Source organism: Schistocerca serialis, chromosome 5 (assembly GCF_023864345.2).
Source record: "Schistocerca serialis cubense isolate TAMUIC-IGC-003099 chromosome 5, iqSchSeri2.2, whole genome shotgun sequence".
In the NCBI taxonomy this organism is placed as follows: domain Eukaryota; kingdom Metazoa; phylum Arthropoda; class Insecta; order Orthoptera; family Acrididae; genus Schistocerca; species Schistocerca serialis.
The window spans coordinates 380,535,910-380,558,113 of record NC_064642.1 but is presented as its reverse complement, the minus strand read 5'-3'; the positions used below and the strand labels follow the sequence as shown (position 1 = coordinate 380,558,113).

At 46.1% G+C, this 22,204-nt stretch overlaps 1 protein-coding gene across 1 annotated transcript in view; it reads left to right on the top strand.

Moving 5' to 3' along the window:
• Positions 1-22,204, top strand: part of LOC126481954 (protein nervous wreck) — a 724,156-nt gene that overhangs the window by 494,501 nt on the left and 207,451 nt on the right. The window contains exon 6 of the mRNA XM_050105913.1: positions 3,388-3,524. Coding sequence (XP_049961870.1) covers positions 3,388-3,524 — 137 coding nt within the window. The remainder of the gene's footprint in view (positions 1-3,387; positions 3,525-22,204) is intronic.

Sequence of the window (22,204 nt, the reverse complement as noted above, 5' to 3'; positions counted from 1 at the left end):
TCATTATTTCGACAAAGAGACTTGTGCAATTCTCTGTCGCGCACTCGCCGCCCAGACGAAAGTGAGTTAAATAAGGTGTCTCCCTTACGAAGAACAGAGGGTTAACACTCCTACATACCCAGTGATGTTGCACCCAGTCTGCATAGAGTGGCTTGTGGCCAGCAAGTGCTACAGAGGGCAGTTTCGGTCAATAGAACAGACCATAACGAAAGGCACGTGGCTCCTGCAGTTTCAACAATTCCTTCATTCCACGCTCCCATTGGCTGTTTTGTGCAGATCGTCTGCCTGACGCCTGCTCTGCGAAAGAAGTACCTGCATCACCAAAGCGGCGCTCTGCACGCAAAGCTCAGTGGGCGGGTGGCTGACAGCTGTCACTGGACAAGTGGGTGGGGGAGCTACAGTCTGCAGCGGGAAAGCTCTTAGAACTCGTGAAAGTCAGTCACCAGAAGGGCTGTACCTTCTGGTCAACAGTCCACCCGGCGCTACCAAGGCTCTTCGAGAGCCGGTCAATTTACCAGCCTAGTACAACATATGAAATTAATCGGGATGACAGTTTTAGAGGGACGTTATGACCTCTGCGATCATCTGTGTCTAAAACTGAATATACAATCTTACAACACTTAAGCAGGGTAAAGAGAATCGAATCTAATTGCTGGATGGTTGAGGAGGGAATAATAGCAATAAAAATGAAACAACGGAATCACTACAGCCTGACGTGTTTCAGTATTAACCTGCCATGAAACTCTGGTTTTTCATTTCGAGACAAAACTCAAACGTCAAAGAATACAGTGGAAGCTCCCTGAATCACCTGTCCATAAGAAATTAAGAAACGCAACCATCAGCACAGAAGGTCATGTGAATCGACACTGCTCAGATTTTCCGTGATTTTTCGAAGGAGAAACGCGCTTTCAATAGTGTGTAGCACTCAGACGTGGTGGTTATAATTGAAATGTATTCAGAAGTACTGGGTTCATATGTAAAGAATTAGGAAAGATACGTGGGCAGAAAAGGTCCAACAAGTGAAAAGGCATAATGTTGATTTTGTTATAACCACTTAATACGAGGGCAGTTCAATAAGTAATGCAACACATTTTTTTTCTCGGCCAATTTTGGTTGAAAAAACCGGAAATTTCTTGTGGAATATTTTCAAACATTCCCGCTTCGTCTCGTATAGTTTCATTGACTTCCGACAGGTGGCAGCGCTGTACGGAGCTGTTAAAATGGCGTCTGTAACGGATGTGCGTTGCAAACAACGGGCAGTGATCGAGCTTCTTTTGGCGGAAAACCAGGGCATCTCAGATATTCATAGGCAGTGGACAAAAGCACGGTGAGTCGTTGGGCAAAGCGTGTGTCATCATCGCCGCAAGGTCAAGCAAGACTGTCTGATCTCCCGCGTGCGGGCCGGCCATGCACAGCTGTGACTCCTGCAATGGCGGAGCGTGCGAACACACTCGTTCGAGATGATCGACGGATCACCATCAAACAACTCAGTGCTCAACTTGACATCTCTGTTGGTAGTGCTGTCACAATTGTTCACCAGTTGGAATATTCAAAGGTTTGTTCCCGCTGGGTCCCTCGTTGTCTAACCGAACACCATAAAGAACAAAGGAGAACCATCTGTGCGGAATTGCTTGCTCGTCATGTGGCTGAGGGTGACAATTTCTTGTCAAAGATTGTTACAGGCGATGAAACATGGGTTCATCACTTCGAACCTGAAACAAAACGGCAATCAATGGAGTGGCGCCACACCCACTCCCCTACCAAGAAAAAGTTTAAAGCCATACCCTCAGCCGGTAAAGTCATTGTTACAGTCTTCTGGGACGCTGAAGGGGTTATTCTGTTCGATGTCCTCCCCCATGGTCAAACGATCAACTCTGAAGCGTATTGTGCTACTCTTCAGAAATTGAAGAAACGACTTCAGCGTGTTCGTAGGCACAAAAATCTGAACGAACTTCTCCTTCTTCATGACAACGCAAGACCTCACACAAGTCTTCGCACCCGAGAGGAGCTCACAAAACTTCAGTGGACTGTTCTTCGTCATGCACCCTACAGCCCCGATCTCGCACCGTCGGATTTCCATATGTTTGGCCCAATGAAGGAGGCAATCCGTGGGAGGCACTACGCGGATGATGAAGAAGTTATTGATGCAGTACGACGTTGGCTCCGACATCGACCAGTGGAATGGTACCGTGCAGGCATACAGGCCCTCATTTCAAGGTGGCGTAAGGCCGTAGCATTGAATGGAGATTACGTTGAAAAATAGTGTTGTGTAGCTAAAAGATTGGGGAATAACCTGGTGTATTTCAATGCTGAATAAAACAACCCCTGTTTCAGAAAAAAACTGTGTTGCATTACTTATTGAACTGTCCTCGTATGAACACCGGAAACGTTGACGAGATGCTGTGCAGCGCCAGCTTTGCACCTAGTGGCCAATATTAGAACTAATTTTTTCCAGAGTAAATCGGTTCCGCATTAACGTATTAGAATATCTACCAGTTTCGCTGATATACGATAATTATGGCCCTCCGTGAGTAGCTGCACTTTAATTACAATCACCATCTCTAGGACTTCAGAAGACGACTATGCAGAAATGACGAAACACGTAGAATAATGACACACTTCACTGGGAAGAGCCTATTTGCATATTTAGATTAGTACTACTTGCCGTTGGGTAGTTGCAGATCGCACCACCAGAGGACAGACGTGTCAGAACACGTAGACAGATTGGCATCGAATTAGTTCGCTCTTGCAGGTGATCAAATTTCCAAAGCGGGCTGCTGCCGCTTTGTCTTCGTAGGTGGCAGCAGTGATGAAAGAATTGCTTGCTTGTAATGCGTTTGCCGTGTCACAAACGGTAGGCATAAAGTGAGTTAACGCTTGTAGAGACTCTGTCTAGTGATATGTGTCTGTTTTTTGTGTGTCTTGTCGTTTTTTGCAGTCATCTTCGGAGGAACTAGTGAATAACCCTACACTTCCTCTTAAAGACAATACTCGGCCTCATACGGCAGAAATTACGCTGGAAACTATTAGCAAAACCGGTTGGGAGCTACTGCCTCATTCTCTGCACAGACTTAATCTTGCCCATTTCCGATTTTTATCTGTTTGGTCTGATGAAAGAAGTTTTTTGTGGCATCAAGTTAACTGGCAATGTAGCGGTAATGAATTCTTCGCTCAGGCGATACAAAGAGTCTTCATTAGACGGGAAATGTGCGTAGAAGTTAGTGGGTAGTAAATGGGAAAAATAAAAAAAAAGTGAATTCATTTAAGAAACCATTTTTACTGCACAACTATTTGTCTGTTCAAGTATTCTATAACCTTCGTACAAACATTGTACTCCTCTTGTCGTTCTCTGAGCTAAGGCGTATTGTCTTTCCCACTGTGTTGCAGTCCATCGACCAGCTGGTAGTCGTGCAGAAGGAGCTGCAGCAGTGCGTGCAGGATGTGGATAAGACCAAGAAGCTGTACTTCGACGAGGAACACAGCGCGCACGACGTCAGGGACAAGGCCAAGGACATCGAGGAGAAGTGAGTACCGCAGCACTCTTTGCACATCACTTATCACCATCAGTCACTATACTAAAAACCTTGTAGCGTGATCCGTCTCCTTTCACTAATTTATTAGCATACTAGGGGTAAATTAAAAATATGCATCATCCTTAACTGGATACGAGAGATAATGATAAAGTTTTAATTAACAACTCGAAAATAGAAAGTTAGGCCATTAAAATTGCTACACCAAGGAGAAATGCAGATGATAAACGGGTATTCATTGGACAAATATATTATACTAGAACTGACGTGTGATTACATTTTCACGCAATTTTGGTGCATAGACCGTGAGAAATCAGTAACCAGAACAACCACCTCTGGCCGTAATAACGGCCTTGATACGCCTGGCCATTGAGTCAGAGCATCGATGGTGTGTACAGGTACAGCTGCCCATGTAGCTTCAACACGATACCACAATTCATCAAGAGTAATGACTGGCGTATTGTGACGGGCCAGTTGCTCGGCCACCATTAACCAGACGTTTTCAGTTGGTGAGAGATCTGGAGAATGTGCTGGTCAGGGCAGCAGTCGAACATTTTCTGTATCCAGAAAGACCCGTACAGGACCTGCAGCATGCGGTCGTGCATTATCCTGCTGAAATGTAGGGTTTCACAGGGATCGAATGAAGGGTAGAGCCACGGGTCGTAACACATCTGAAATGTAACGTCCACTGTTCAAAGTACCGTCAACGCGAACAAGAGGTGACCGAGACGTGTAACCAATGGCACCCCATAACATCACGCCGGGTGATACGCCAGTATGGCGATGACGAATACAATCTTCCAATGTGCGTTCACCACGATGTCGCCAAACCATGATGCGACCATCATGATGCTGTAAACAGAATCTGCATTAACCCGAAAAAATGACGTTTTGTCATTCGTGCACCCCGGTTCGTCGTTGAGTACAACATTGCAGTCTGTGATGCAGTGTCAAGGGTAACCGCAGCCATAGTTTCCGAACTGATAGTCCATGCTGCTGCAAACGTCGTCGAACTGTTCGTGCAAATGGTTGTTGTCTTGCAAACGTCCCCATCTGTTCACTCAGGGATCGAGACTTGGCTGCACGATCCGTTACAGCCATGGGAATAAGAAGCCTGTCATCTCGACTGCTAGTGATACGAGGCCGTTGGGATCCAGCACATCGTTCCGTATTACCCTCCTGAACCCACCGATTCCATATTCTGCTAACAGTCATTGGATCTCGACCAACGCGAGTAGCAGTGTCGCGATAAGATAAACCGCAGTCGCGATAGCCTACAATCCGACCTTTATCAAAGTCGGAAACGTGAAGATACGCATTTCTCCTCCTTACACGAGGCATCACAACAACGTTTCACCAGGCAACGCCGATCAACTGCTGCTTGTGTCTGAGAAATCGGTTGGAAACTTTCCTCATGTCAGCACGTTTTAGGTGTCGCCACCGACGCCAACCTCGTGTGAATGCTCTGAAAAGCGAATCATTTGCATATCACAGCATCTTATTCCTGTCGGTTAAATTTCGCGTCTGTAGCACTTCATCTTCGTCGTGTAGCAATTTTAATGGCCAGTAGTGTATCCGGTTGTTTACACTGCGCAACAAAATTAAAGGATCACTTTTTCAGAATCCCTCAGTTGTCTGCCATTCCGGCAGAGAGGTTTGAAATTTGGCTGAACAGTGCTTATGATCTCCATCTGTAGTGGTGCAGAAGAGTGGCGCCCTGCGACGTCACCCTCAGGCTCAGCGACCCTTCAAACAGCAAGGTGTCAACAAATGCGGAAAAGAGACCACAGTTCAGAAGTTCAAGTGAGCCTTCAGATGGGTTAATGGTGTCACATTGGCACCAAATTTTACAACAAATCGGCCAAACGCCACCGTGCACCTCTCACACGATGGAAGGTCGTCACACCCCTCTTATTCAACATTTCCCCCTTCTTTTGCCCCTCTGCAATGGAGGTCAGAAACGCGACACCCAGCCTTGAATTCACGCGGTTTTTGAATGCATCTATAGTTACAGCTGCATGGCTACTCTGCAAATCACTCTTCAGTGCCTGGCAGAGGGATCCATCGAACCTCCATTATTCCACTCTCGAACAGCTTGCTGAAAAAATGAACACCTGTTTCTATCCATGCGAACTCTGATTTCCCTTATTTTATTGTAATAAACATTTCTCTCTATGTACGTCTGCCTCAGCAAAATATTTTCGCGTTCGTAGGAAAAAGCTGGTGATTGAAATTTCGTGGGAGGATCCCGCGGCCGCAAAAAACGCCTTTGTTTTAATGATGTCCACCCCACGTCTTGTATCATGTCCGTGACGCTCTCTCCTCTGTTTCTCGATAAAACAAAACGTTCTGGATGTACTCCGTTAATCCTATCTGTTAAGGATCCCACACGGCTTAGCAGCACACCCAGAGAGGATGGACAAGCTTGGTACAGGCGGTCTCTTTAGTAGAAGTTGCATCTTCTAAGTGTTCGGCCAGTAAAACGCAGTCTTTGGTTCACCTTACCCATAACATTTACTATGTGTTCTCTCCAGTTTAAGTTGTTCGTGATTGTAATTCGTAAGTACTTAGTTGAATTCATGGCCTTTAGATTTGATTGATTTATCGTGTAACCGAAGTTGAACGGATTCCTGTTAGCGCTCGTGTGAATGACCACACAATTTTCATTATTTAGTGTCAAATGTCAATTTTCGAAACATACAGATATCTTACCTAAAGGCTTTGATCTTCTGATGACTAATAGACGACAAACGACAGTACCATCTGTAAAATAAGACGACTGCTCAGATTATCTGCTAAATCGTTTATATAGATGAGGAACAGCAGAGGACTGTAACACTACCTTGGAGAACGCTAGAAATCAGTTCTATTTTACTCGACGGCCTTCCGTCAGTTACTACGAACAGTGACCTCCCTGACAGAAAACCACGAATTCAGTCGCATGACTGACACCATATTCTATAAACACGCAATTTTATTACAAGCCGCTTGTGAGGTACGGTGTCAAAAGCCTCCTAGAAATCTAAAAACACGGAATCAATTTCAAAAAATGTCCAAATGTGCGCGAAATCTTATGGAACTTAACTGTTAAGGTCATCAGTCCCTAAGCTTACACGCTGCTTAACCTAAATTATCCTAAGGACAAACACACACACCCATGCCCGAGAGAGGACTTGACCCTCCGCCGGGACCAGCCGCACAGTCTGCAACGCCTTAGACCGAATCAATTTCAAATCCCTTGTCAACAGCACTCAACACTTTGTGCGAGTAAAGAGCTACTTGTGTTTCACGAGAACGATGTTTTCTAGACCACAGTTGACTGTATGTCAACAGACCGCTCTGTTCGAGATAATTCATGATGTTCGAACATAATACACTCCTGGAAATGGAAAAAAGAACACACTGACACCGGTGTGTCAGACCCACCATACTTGCTCCGGACACTGCGAGAGGGCTGTACAAGCAATGATCACACGCACGGCACAGCGGACACACCAGGAACCGCGGTGTTGGCCGTCGAATGGCGCTAGCTGCGCAGCATTTGTGCACCGCCGCCGTCAGTGTCAGCCAGTTTGCCGTGGCATACGGAGCTCCATCGCAGTCTTTAACACTGGTAGCATGCCGCGACAGCGTGGACGTGAACCGTATGTGCAGTTGACGGACTTTGAGCGAGGGCGTATAGTGGGCATGCGGGAGGCCGGGTGGACGTACCGCCGAATTGCTCAACACGTGGGGCGTGAGGTCTCCACAGTACATCGATGTTGTCGCCAGTGGTCGGCGGAAGGTGCACGTGCCCGACGACCTGGGACCGGACCGCAGCGACGCACGGATGCACGCCAAGACCGTAGGATCCTACGCAGTGCCGTAGGGGACCGCACCGCCACTTCCCAGCAAATTAGGGACACTGTTGCTCCTGGGGTATCGGCGAGGACCATTCGCAACCGTCTCCATGAAGCTGGGCTACGGTCCCGCACACCGTTAGGCCGTCTTCCGCTCACGCCCCAACATCGTGCAGCCCGCCTCCAGTGGTGTCGCGACAGGCGTGAATGGAGGGACGAATGGAGACGTGTCGTCTTCAGCGATGAGAGTCGCTTCTGCCTTGGTGCCAATGATGGTCGTATGCGTGTTTGGCGCCGTGCAGGTGAGCGCCACAATCAGGACTGCATACGACCGAGGCACACAGGGCCAACACCCGGCATCATGGTGTGGGGAGCGATCTCCTACACTGGCCGTACACCACTGGTGATCGTCGAGGGGACACTGAATAGTGCACGGTACATCCAAACCGTCATCGAACCCCTCGTTCTACCATTCCTAGACCGGCAAGGGAACTTGCTGTTCCAACAGGACAATGCACGTCCGCATGTATCCCGTGCCACCCAACGTGCTCTAGAAGGTGTAAGTCAACTACCCTGGCCAGCAAGATCTCCGTATCTGTCCCCCATTGAGCATGTTTGGGACTGGATGAAGCGTCGTCTCACGCGGTCTGCACGTCCAGCACGAACGCTGGTCCAACTGAGGCGCCAGGTGGAAATGGCATGGCAAGCCGTTCCACAGGACTACATCCAGCATCTCTACGATCGTCTCCATGGGAGAATAGCAGCCTGCATTGCTGCGAAAGGTGGATATACACTGTACTAGTGCCGACATTGTGCATGCTCTGTTGCCTGTGTCTATGTGCCTGTGGTTCTGTCAGTGTGATCATGTGATGTATCTGACCCCAGGAATGTGTCAATAAAGTTTCCCCTTCCTGGGACAATGAATTCACGGTGTTCTTATTTCAATTTCCAGGAGTGTATATGTTCAAAAATCTTACTGCATATCGACGTTCATGATACCGGCCTATAATTTAGTGCATTACTCCTATTGCCTTTCTTGTATATTGGTGCAACTTTCTAGTCTTTGAGTACGAACCTTTCGTCGAGAAAGCGCTTGTATATGGTTGTTAAGTATGGAGCTATTGCATCAGCATATTCTGAAAGTAACCTAATTGAAATAGAATCTGGACCGGAAGACTTGCTTTTATTAAGTGATTTAACTTAGTTCACCGCACGAAGGATATCTACTTTTAAGTTACTCATGTTGGCAGCTGTTCTTGATTCTAAGTTGGAATATTTGCTTCGTCTTCTTTGGCGAAGGAATTTCGAAATGCTGTGTTTAGTAACCTTGCTTTAGCAGCACTATTATCGACAGTACACGTTTTGCTATCGCACTCAGAAGACGTTTATTATGTCTTGCCGCTAGCATACTTTACACGCGAGCAGAATCTATCTGGAGCTTTTGTCATGTTTCGAGACAAAATTTCGTTGCGGAAAATATTGTAAGCATCTCGTATTGTAGTCCGCGCTAAATTTCGAGCTTCAGTAAAAGAGCCGGCCGCGGTGACCGAGCGGTTCTAGGCGCTACAGTCTGGAACCGCGCGACTGCCACGGTCGCAGGTTCGAACCCTACCACGGGCATGGATGTGTGTGATGTCCTTAGGTTAGTTAGGTTTAAGTAGTTCTAAGTTCTATGGGGACTGATGACCTCAGCAGTTAAGTCCTGTAGTGCTCAGAGCCATTTTAACCATCTGTAAAAGATCGCGTGGCCGGCCGGAGTGGCCGAGCGGTTCTAAGCGCTACAGTCTGGAACCGCACGACCGCTACGGTCGCAGGTTCGAACCCTGCCTCGGGCATGGATGTGTGTGATGTTCTTAGGTTAGTTAGGTTTAAGTAGTTCTAAGTTCTAGGGGACTGATGACCTCAGAAGTTAAGTCCTGTAGTGCTGAGAGCCTTTTGAACCATTTTTTTAAAAGATCGCCAATCTCGGGGATTTAGCGTTCGTTTATATGTGGCATGCTGTTTTCGTTGTTTCTACAACAGTGTTCTGATCTGCTCTCTGTACCATTGGCGATCAGTGCCTTCGTTTGTTAATTCAATTGGTATAAATCTCTCAATTGCTATCGATACTCTTTCTTGGAATTCAAACCACAACTAGTCTACATTTACAGTGTTCATTTGGAAGGAATGGAGAGAGTCTCTACGGAAGACGTGAAGCGACTTTTTATATGCGTTTTTGAATGGATATGTTTTTCTTTTATCCTTTGTCGATTTGGGATTTAGGGTATGCAGTGTCAGGCGGTCGAGGGAAACATTTCAGACACGTCGCCGCTCACCAGGTCAGACGTGCTTTGGAACCTTTGGAGTCCAGTGGGACTGAAGCTTTCGCTCTGGTAAGGGTGGAAACACTAGGGACAGTTCAAAAACGTTCGACGAAATCTGACCTTGCTATTTGAAGCGTCGCTGAGTTCGAGGTTGACGTTGCAGTGTGCCACGCTTTTGCATCATTACAGCGGAATACATGAAATTTATTCACAGTCACCAATGTGGACAACATCCAGCTGTATAATGGAAAGACGGTGTTCTGTATTGGTGCAACGTGCCAAAAGGGTTTCCAAATATGTGAGTGGCTCGAAGACTTCTTAAGTAATAGAACCCAGTACCTTGTCCTCAATGGTGAGTGTTCATCGGAGGTGAGGGTATCATCTGGAGTGCCCCAGGGAAGTGTGGTAGGTCCGCTGTTGTTTTCTATCTACATAAATGATCTTTTGGATAGGGTGGATAGCAATGTGCGGCTGTTTGCTGATGATGCTGTGGTGTACGGGAAGGTGTCGTCGTTGAGTGACTGTAGGAGGATACAACATGACTTGGACAGGATTTGTCATTGGTGTAAAGAATGGCAGCTAACTCTAAATATAGATAAATGTAAATTAATGCAGATGAATAGGAAAAAGAATCCTGTAATGTTTGAATACTCCATTAGTAGTGTAGAGCTTGACACAGCCACGTCGATTAAATATTTGGGCGTAACACTGCAGAGCGATATGAAGTGGGACAAGCATGTAATGGCAGTTGTGGGGAAGGCGCATAGTCGTCCACGGTTCATTGGTAGAATTTTGGGAAGATGTGGTTCATCTGTAAAGGAGACCGCTTATAAAACACTAATACGACCTATTCTTGAGTACTGCTCGAGCATTTGGGATCCCTATCAGGTCGGATTGAGGGAGGACATAGAAGCAATTCAGAGGCGGGCTGCTAGATTTGTTACTGGTAGGTTTGATCATCACGCGAGTGTTACGGAAATGATTCAGGAAGACGGGTGGGAGTCTCTAGAGGAAAGGAGGCGTTCTTTTCGTGAATCGCTACTGAGGAAATTTAGAGAACCAGCATTTGAGGCTGACTGCAGTACAATTTTACTGCCGCCAACTTATATTTCGCGGAAAGACCACAAAGATAAGATAAGAGAGATTAGGTCTCGTACAGAGGCATATAGGCAGTCATTTTTCCCTCGTTCTGTTTGGGAGTGGAACAGGGAGAGAAGATGCTAGTTGTGGTACGAGGTACCCTCCGCCACGCACCGTATGGTGGATTGCGGAGTATGTATGTAGATGTAGATGTAGATGTAGCGACCGGACGCTCGCTGCAGGTAAGGACTTTTTCTGCCCGCCCGTCCACACAATGCACGGCCGAACTGGCCGGGACCAGAGCGCGCCGTGACCGCCAAGCAGCGCGCACGCTTCTGTCTCTGTGTTTCTCAATACAGCCTACAAAAACAGTCCACTTTTACCAATCATGTATGTACTTTAATTTCAAACGACCTTTCTTTGCAACGAGTGATATGCCTTCGTTTGGACTGTGGAAGGAGCGAGGTAGCGCAGAACTTACCGCGCGTTTTGCGGCTGCCTACAGATGGTAACGAAACTTTTTGCCAGACCGGGACCCGAACCAAGATTTACCGCTCATCGAGAGCTGTCGCCTTACCATTAGGTTATGCTAGCACGACTCACGCCAGACCAAAACTTCCATATGCAGTCAACCACATGTCTACAGCCTGCACTTGTACATTCATTACATAAAATTTTAATTGAAACTCGCTTGCCAGTGTCGGCAGAAAAATACGATATTTCAGTACCTGTGTTGTTTTGAAATACGATACAATGTATGCTTGTGCGAAGGAACATTGCATCATACTTCTCAACAACAGACGCACTGCAATAACTTTCTGCAGAGGGAGATTGTAGGCACCTTTGATCGAAACTTCAAACGTATGCGTCGCCACGGGAGACAATTACGTGGTTTCGGATGAAAGATCCTCTAATTTTGTTGCGCACTGTAGACTGACAGAAGTAAAATCGCAACACCAGGAAGGGGTTGAGCGACGTAAATGGAAGTTGAAAGGTCTGGTTCTACATATGAAAGATGACGTCTATTCAAATTTTGCGCCAGTTATATAATAGTGGCGTTAGTAACGCTACTATGAGGATTCAATGCAGTTTGCTCTAAAAACGCTCTGTGCCACGTATGGAAGACAAACATGGACGATGAATAGTTTGGACAAGAAGCGAATAGAAGCTTTCGAAATGTGGTGCTACAGAAGAATGCTGAAGATTAGATGGGTAGAATACATAACTAATGAGGAGGTATTGAATAAAATTGGGGAGAAGAGGAGTTTGTTGTACAACTTGACTAGAAGAAGGGATCGGTTGGTAGGACATGTTCTGAGGCATCAAGGGATCACCAATTTAGTATTGGAGGGCAGCGTGGAGGGTAAAAATAGTAGCGGGAGACCAAGATATGAACACACTAAGCAGATTCAGAAGGATGTAGGTTGCAGTAGGTACTGGGAGATGAAGAAGCTTGCACAGGATAGTGTAGCATGGAGAGCTGCATCAAACTAGTCTCAGGACTGAAGACCACAAGAACAACAACAACAACAAGAGTCATGAGGGTAGTTACCTTTGAAATTTGACGTGGGGGGTTAATGCTAGTCAAGAATACCTTTAAGGCGACGAAAACGCTATTATCAACACCGGACTGAGTTTAAACGAGGTGGTGTAGTGGAGCTTCGAAAAGTTGGATGTTCCTCTTACGATATTGCAAACAAAACTTGGCAGGGTTCTGTCCACTGTGCCGGCCGCTGGTGGCCGAGCGGTTCTGGCGCTACAGTCTGGAACCACGCGACCGCTACGGTGGCAGGTTCGAATCCTCCCTCGGGCATGGATGTGTGTGTTGTCCATAGGTTAGTTAGGTTTAACTAGTTCTAAGTTCTAGGGGACTTATGACCTCAGCAGTTGAGTCCCATAGTGCTCAGAGCCATTTGAACCATTTTTTCTGTCCACTGTACGTGATTGCTGGCAGCGGTGGTCACAAGAAAGTATGGTCACAAGCAGACCGGGCTCCCGACGACCATGTGGCGCTAACGCCCAAGGGAAGACCATCGTATTCGGTGCAAGACTCGTGCATCGCACAGCAACTACGATTTGAGCAGTAGTTCGCACCACAGTGACACAACGAACTGTTACAAATCGGTTACTTCAAGGACAACTCCGAGCCAGACGCCTTGTAGAGTGCATTCCACTGACCTGAAACCACCGCCATTCGCGACTTCTGTGGGTCAAGCGAGAGCTCAGTGGAGGGAGGGGTGGAGGCCTATTGCATTTTCCAATGAAAGCTAGTTCCGCCTCAGCGCCAGTGATGGCCGTGTGTTGGTTAGAAAGAGGCCGGTTCAGGGCTTGCAATCAAACTGAGTGCTAGCCACGATGGACCTGCACCTGGTGTGGGAAGTGATTTCGTATAACACTGGGAGCACTCTCGGAGACATCCCACCCACCCTGACTGCAAACTTGTACGTCGCTCTGGTGATCTGACCTGTTGTGCTGCCATTCATGAACAGCATTCCAGGAAGTGTTTCCCCACATAGCGCTGTTGTAATGCAACATGCTCTACAGAGTGTCGACGTGTTTCCTTGGCCTGTTCGATCACCAGATCTGTCTCCAACAGAGCACATGTGGGACAACATCGGACGACAACTCTAGCGTCATCCACAACCAGCATCAACCGTCCCTTTACTGACCGTCCAAGTGCAACAGGCATGGAACTCCATCCCACAAACTGACACCCGGCACCTATACAACACAATGCTTGCTCGTCTGCTTGCTTGCAGTCAACATTCTGACGGTTATTATTGTACCAGCACTTCACATTTGCAACGGCTTATCTCACGCTTACATTAACTTGTGATCTTGCACTGTTAATCTCTTACCTAGACAAATGTATGCCCGAAATTTCATTAGGCTATATTAATTATTTTTTGGTGCTGCAATTTTTTTCCGTCAGTATATTCTTAGGTGCATGTCTACTCTCCTGGTACTAATGGCCCAGAGTGCCGACAGAGGTGCCAAACCAAAATCACACAGCCTGTTGATAAAGTGGAGTATCGCGCTGGGTAAGTTGGGTGAACGGCGATGTTTTTGAAATATTTCCTTCGGCCACCCATAAGAAAAATTTTCAAATGTGTGTGAAATCTTATGGGACTTAACTGCTAAGGTCATCAGTCCCTTTTGCCGCGCGGGATTGGCCGAGCGGTCTAGGGCGCTGCAGTCACAGACTGCACGGCTGGTCCCGGCGGAGGTTCGAGTCCTCCCTCGGGCATGGGTGTGTGTGTTTGTCCTTAGGATAATTTAGCTTACGTAGTGTGTAAGCTTAGGGACTGATGATCTTAGCAGGTAAGTCCCATAAGATATCACACACATTTGAACATTTGAATTTTTTTGTCATCAGTCCCTAAGCTTACACACTACTTAACCTAAATTATCCTAAGGACAAACACATACCCATGTCCGAGGGAGGACTCGAACCTCCGCCGGGACTACCCGCTCAGTCCATGACTGCAGCGCCTGAGACAGCTCGGCTAATCCCGCGCGGCCCCATACGAAAAACGCGTGATTTCAACACTAGGTGCCGCAGATTTGCCCTCCATTGCAGAGGCGGCAAAAGAAGGGATGAAATGTGCAAAATTCATTTTATGGGGAACAATTTTGCAAAAAGGACTGCTGATAGTTCAAATGGCTCTGAGCACTATGGGACTTAACATCTGTGTTCATCAGTCCCCTAGAACTTAGAACTACTTAAACCTAACTAAGGACAGCACAAAACACCCAGTCATCACGAGGCAGAGAAAATCCCTGACCCCGCCGGGAATCGAACCCGGGAACCCGGGCGCGGGAAGCGAGAACGACCACGAGCTGCGGACAAGGACTGCTGAGTTGGTACCATTGTTCGGCAGGAATTCGCTATCATGTGATACAGTGGCACAGACGCTTCCAATGTGAAAGACGCAGAAAGACGTAGCGAACCATCTCTGAAGAATCGACTACCGGCGCATCACTATCGAGGACATAGTACAAAAAGTCAAAATCTGTCCCGCATCAGTTTACAACGTTTTACACGGCATTTCGATCATGACAAAGTCGCCGCACGCTGGTTTCCGTGACTGTTCACATCCATTCCATTACGCCCACCAAACTCAGTCATCAGCGCATATTACACATCTGTATCACATCGGTCGGGATGAATTCTTTAGCCGTATAGCAACCTGGATGAATGATGGGTGTGTCACAAAGACTCCAATGCAAAAGAGCAAAGCAAGTAGTGGAAACATGTGCATTTACCGCCCCAGAAAATGGCGAAGACCCAACCATCATCGGGAAAGGTGACACTGAGTGTTCTTAGGACTATCAGAATATACCGGTAAGGACAAACGATCAGAGTAGGATACTACTGAAATCTCCAGACCAGGTTGTGGGAGACTGTCTTCAAGCGCAGCTGTGCAAGGCGATACCTTTGCTTCACGGAAACGCTCCAACTCATTCTACGCACTTAGGACACAGTCACACTTGCTGCTTACTTGCTTATTAAATTTGATCTCACACATATCCATCGCCGGCCACTGTGACCGAGCGGTTCTAGGCGCTTCAGTCCGGAACCGCGCTGCTACTACGGTGGCAGGTTCGAATCCTGACTCGGGCATGGCTGTGTGTGATGTCCTTAGGTTAGATAGTCTAGGGGACTAATGGCTTCAGATGTTAAGTCCCATAGTGCTTAGAGCCATTTGAACCATTTGAGCATCTCCATCTCCCATCCCCTCCCCTCCACCCCCATCGCATTTCCCTGACACGCCAGCACCCAGTGAATTCTTTCCCCTTGCTAGAAAGAAAAAACTATTGCAAGCCAATATGAGGACGAGATGATTTTTGAGGTGGAATGCTTCCTGAACAGCTAAAATGCAGATTTCTACAAGCAAGGTCTCCGCCAAGCAACGCATCTTTGGGCAAAGTGTGAATCACCAAGTTCTGTGGTCGCAGCTCGATTTTTTCGAGGTCATGATTAAAACTTTATGGCGCCCTCTTGTAGAGTTTCGATGACTGCAAAGAATTCGCTTAAACTGTGTGTCACATCTGTCCTCATCATCCATTGTTGTACACGTAAGGCCAATCAAGAACATACAATCCTTTATATCTTGTAATTCGCATGACATTTTTTCAAGAGTTAAGCATCACATCTTGGAACAAAGAAGCCTCCCATCTCTACTCACCATCCCGCTCTCCTTTTCTTTCTTTCCGCCCTCGAAGCACACCAACAGCATAACATATTTCACATATTACATGTGTCTAAACACACCCTCTCTCTTACCTTCCGCATTTCTTCTCACTCTCCTATACTTTGCGCTGTTCTGATCTTCAGGATATTTAACCAAATACGTGGGTGCCCAGTTTTCTATATCCATCCCTCATGACCTACCAGGAAAAAAAGGAAAAAGAAAACGCACACAACGAAGAAGTTATGCAAATTGGTCCCAAATAGATATTCTTACAAGTATCGATGGAAAATTTAGAATTGTAAACTTTTGCGGCCGATGGACGAATGTATGACGCTGCACCGCAATACGCCACGCAACTGGCAATGATAACAAACATCGGACATGTCGATACCAGGGGCATAAAGTCTTTGCAACTTTTGTTCCGTGTACGCAACTGGACAGTAACTACGCCTCGCAGACATGTGTGTGAACAATATACGCAGATGTGAACATTTGAGATAGGGCGCGTAGTTGGGCTCAAAGAAGCCGGTTGTAGTAGTCGGCGAATTGATCCGAATTTCAATAGGAACAATGCCACTATTCGACGGTGGTGGCAGGAATGGGTGAACCACGGCCGCACACAGCGTCAAAAAGAAGCGGTCGACCTCGAGAGACGGCAGAACGAGAGGACCGAGCAAGCGTCATTGAGGCACTCAGAGCGCTGACCACAAGGGCCATAAATAGACGACTAACAGAAGAGGGTCTGAGCGCACGGCCCCCTTTGGGCCGACTGCCTTTGACCTCTGTACACCTACGAGCCCTTTTGCAGTGGTGTCGGGAACATTCGGCCGGAAATCTCATTGACTGGAGTAGAACTGTCTTCAGTGATGAGTCCCGTTTCGAAATGACCCCTGATAACCAGCGAAGACCTGCCTAGAGACGTCCCTGACAGTGGTGGGATACCAACATGGTTGTCGCCCGTCATACTATACCAGTACTATGCGCTATACTTTGTGTCGAAAAATATAGGATGTTTTGTTTATTGACAAGACCCTGCAGAGGAAAGCTTGCCTCTTCAGATATCACAAGACTTGTCTTAAATACATCATCCTGGTCTACTCTCTTTAGAAATGTTGTAGGGAGATTACCCGACCGGTTAGCTGTGCCTGTTCAGGCGCCGCTTCTGAGACGGGGACGTGTGTCAGTTCCGCATTGAATCCGCCCGGCGTATTAACGACGAGGACCGGTGTGCTGGACACCCTGGTTATGGTGCCGGCCAACCCGGATGTGATTTTCAGGTTGTTTCCTAGGTGAATAACAGGCTGGTACGCAATACTCGCTCCGTTATACGATTCGCAAGCATTTAGAACACCTTAAGTCACATTCATATGAATGAGAGGTGCTCTTACTTTTCTCACTCGGTACGATGCGTATGGCGAGTTTTTGAACCGCATTGTTACTGGTGACGAGACCTGAGTGCGGCATAAAAGTCCAGAAATAGTGTACCAGTCTACGGAATGGCATCGTTCACGATCCCTCCGCACCTCGCCTCCGCGCCCCCCCCCCTCCTCCCCCCGAAAAAAAGCCAAAACAGAATTCTGAGTACTAGTAAGGCTGTGGACATAGTGTTTTGGGATCGAAAAGGCGTCCCGCTCATCGACGTAATGCCTACTAGGGAGACTACTAATGCAGCGGCCTACTGTTAGACCACGCATGGATACGCCACGTCATTCAAAACAAACGGTGTTGATTGTTGTCCAGCGGCATTGTGCTTCTTCACGACAACGCTCTACCGCATTCTACGAAGCCGAAGGATTTGCTTCGGCAGTTGAGGTGGGCAGTTTCGTAACATCCACATTATAGCTCGGACTTGACTCCCAGTGATTACCATCATTTACCCAAATTTCTTGATCTGTTATGCGGGAAGCACTATTGAAATGAAAAAAAAAAAAACTGAAAGAGGACGTTAGTGACAGGTTAAACAAGTGGCCGGCAACTGAACATGCAGAAGTCTTAGGACCTCTAGAGTGCTGCGACAAATGTTTAAATTCAAATATCAAATTTAGATATTAAATAATTTTCCCTTTCATTATCTTGATAGAGGAGAACACCAACAACAGTGAAACAAGGGTAATTGGTTGTAATCGCATTAGATCGGGTGATGTTGAAGGAAAACTTTTTGGAAATGAGAAACAAAAAACAGCCGATAAGTTTTGAAATTTGGGCAATAAAATAACTGATGATGACCGAAGTATTGAGATTATGAAATACGGACTAGCAATAGCAAGGGAAGCTTTTCTATAAAAAGAGGCATTTGTCTGGAGTGTAGCCTTGTACGGAAGCAAAACGTGGTTGATAAGTGGTTCAGACAAGAAAGCTATCTTCTTTTTGACATGTGGTGTTATAGAAGACTACCGAAGATTAGATGAGTAGACCGAATAATAAATGAGCAGGTACTTAATCGAATTGGGAAAAAAGAAATTTATGGAAAAACTAGGCTAAAAGAAGGATAAGTTGATATGAAACATGCTGAGACATCAACAAATTGTCAGTTGTGTAATGAAAGGAAGTCTGAGCGGTAAACTTGTAAAGGAAGATCTAGGCATGAATATAGTAAGCAGTTTCAAATGGATGTAGTTTGCATTAGTTGGTTCAAATGGCTCTGAGCACTATTGGACTTAACTTCTGAGGTCATCAGTCCCCTAGAACTTAGAACTACTTAAACCTAACTAACCTAAGGACATCACACACATCCATGCCCGAGGCAGGATTCGAACCTGCGACCGTAGAGGTCGCGCGGCTCCAGACTGTAGCGTCTAGTACCGCTCGGCCACTTCGGCCGGCTTGCATTAGTTATGGAGAGATGAGGAGACTTACGCAGGATAGACTAGTGTGGAGAGCTGTATCAGATTAGTTCTCGAACTGAAGAACACAACAAAAATAACCTTGAAGAACAATATCTAGAAAAACAAATGTTCCTTACTTTCAGAATGACTCTCGTATATTTCTGAGAATCTACGTCTGGAGCACAAAAGTGTATGGAGATGTATCAAGGGCTATGAGAAACTCGAAACAGAGCATTTAAAATGTCGTGGCAATGAAGAATGCAGGAAATGAGTGATAAGCCAGTAGAGATAGAACTTCCCCGCAGAATCGTCGAAAAAAGGAATATAAGGAAAACATTGACCAAAAGAAGGGACATGATGATAGGAATTCTGTTAAGACACCAGAGAATAACTTCCACGGTATATGAAGGAACCGCAGAGGGCAACAACTCTTGGGGAACCGGAGATTGGAATACATCCAACAAATAATTGAAGAAAAGAAAGAATGTTGGGATTGTTCGAACCTACCGCTAACAAATCTATCACCTCAAGTGCATTGGAATGCTATAGGATTTCAAATGAGAATCCCTGGATGGAAGGCGATGTTCTTTTCGAGGAACTCTATTCAGAAAATTTAGAAAACCAGCATTACAAGCTGACTGCAGAACGATTCTACCGCCGCCAAAATACATTTTGCGTAAGGACAACGAAGATAACATACCAGGAATTAGGGCTCACACGGAGACACATAAATAATCATTTTCCCTCTCTATATTTGCGAGTGGAACAGGACAGTAAATGAATAATGGTGGTACAGGGTACCCTCGTTAAAATCGTACAGTGGCTTCCGGCGTGTGTATGTAGTCTGTTAACTAAGACTTCTCTTTAAGATTCCAAACTTTGTGAGTTCAGGGTATTGTCCTGTATTATGCTGTAGCCCGCCCTTTATAAAACATTAGTTTATTGCTAGCGCCTTCGTCCAGGTGCGCGTACGTCACATGTATTGCACACACACACAGGCTGGTAAGGAACAGTCTCTTCAATTGTGAAAACAAAACAAATACTTTTCTCATTTAAAATAGGTTAAGTATTTCATCTTATTTCTGAATATTCTCTCACATTCTTTCTTTCCTTGATTTTTGTTTGTTGCAAGAGTCTGGACTTAATGAATAGTCAAGACTTGTGACGTGATCTTTGGCACTGTAGTACACTGTAGTGCTCATTCTTGTAACCTGAATGTTGCACAAATAAGAGAGAAATTTCTCTTCATACTTTTAAAGTATACCAAGCCAATTAAGTTGGAAGAGAAACAGCAACAGGTTGTTTTCTAATATTTTTATGCGGCACCTCTTCCCATCCCCAGCCTTATTCATAAGGGGTAATACAGGTATCTTATTCGCACAACATTTTTACACAAATAATGCGCAAAGTATATAACAAGTTTGGTTGAAATTGTTCCACTCGTTCCTGAGTTATGCTTTTACATCATCCCTTTGCATCCCGGCCCTCGCCCTTAGGGCTACTTGGGATGTCTTACTGTCACAGTAATTTTTCCAAGCAGTAAGTTATGTGTTTGCTGTGTTTAGTTGAAATTCCTTCAGGCGATAAAGAGATATGCTGATATGACGCTTGTCTTTCCACCCCCACCTCGCATCCTAGGGTTCTCACCAGTGAGTCGAGAATTTCTAAAATATGTGAATTCCATACAAATATCGGTCGTTATCGATTATTAGCTTTTTACCACGGCTTCTCCCGTAAACACATATACCAAATATTTTTCACACACACATATATATCTGAATTCTCCCCTAATTTACTTTTTCCCTTCTATTTCTCTCTCACCTGAACCACCTGCTGTACATTTTCTACCTGCCTCCTCACACGCTGTCCCTCATCCAGCTGCCTCCTCGCACTGTGAACCTTTTCAGTTGCGTAATCACAACCTGTCCCTCTTCCACTGGCCTCCTCATACACTTGACCTCTTTCACCTTACACCTTCTCCCTCTTTAACCTGCCTCCTCACACCCTCTTCCTTTTTTGCCTGCTCACTACCCCTATCCATCTTCCACCTGCACCTACACAACCCTCTCTTCCCTCCCCATCATCGCTCCCCTCTCTCTGTCAATCCCCTCCTCCTCCAACTGCCTATCTTCAATTCCACCTTTTCTCCGTTCATCCCCTCTTCCCTCCTCTCCCTGTCAATCTCTTCCCTCCGTCTCCAACTCTCTTCTTTGTCCTCTTTCTGTCCGTCTTCCCTCCTCCCTCTCTCTTTTCTTCTTCACCCTCTCTCTGTTCGTCTCGTCCTCACCTTCTCTCTGTCCATCCCTCCCTCCCCTCTGCCCATCTCCGCCTGCTCCCCACTCTCTGTTCATCTCCTTCCCCCTCTCCCCATTTTCAGTGGCACCTCTGTCCCATGGGAAGTAGGTGCTTCTTACCCTCACAGTGCTTCCTTCCAGAGAATAAGTGATACTTGGTTAACTGTCGATCAGGTGGTTTGGGAGGAGATGTGTAACATAAATACATACCGTTTCTATGAAACATATAGATATACAGATTTTTACATGTCATATCTAGTCAACTCCAGCCCAGCCCTTAGTGTGGGAGGGATATGATACTTCCACTGCAATTCTATACAAATTTGAGTCATACATAAAAAATGGATGAAATTACTGCAGACTTTTCTGGATTATGTTTCCGTGTCAGCCCATTTTTCACCCCGCCCTCCGGCCGCGGTGGTCTAGCGGTTCTGGCGCTGCAGTCCGGAACAGCGGGACTGCTACGGTCGCAGGTTCGAATCCTGCCTCGGGCATGGGTGTGTGTGACGTCCTTAGGTTAGTTAGGTTTAAGTAGTTCTAAGTTCTAGGGGACTTATGACCTAAGATGTTGAGTCCCATAGTGCTCAGAGCCATCTGAACCATCACCCCGCCCCTACCCACGTAGGGTGTAGGTATTCTTTACACCCACAGTGCTTTTCTCTGCATAGTAACTGAAATGTGTTTACAACCACAGTGTTTTTTTCGTCATAGTAACTGAAATGTGTACCAAGTTTGGTTGAAATAGATCCATTGGTTTAGGAGGGTCTGTGGAACATACATACATATGAATATGATGATTTTTATAAGTTAAAAGATATAGACTGAAAAAGGATTTCATCACTCCCACACGGTCGGATGTTCACTACCTGCTGACTGATGGTTCCACTCAGTATTTGCTCTGATTGTCCTTATTTGTCCAATGTCATAACCGACTAATCACTGAGTGTTTGCCATAAGCATAATCAGATCGACTTTGCATCCACTGCTGAATAACGGCAATTTCCACAGTTCTTCACCTATTATAATGCAATCTTTATACATCCAAGCGTGACTTGTCTGTTTCTAGATTTCATCGACTAGCATTATTATAGGCAATTTCCGATAAGTTTTTGAGTGAATTGTCCATAGCATTTATATG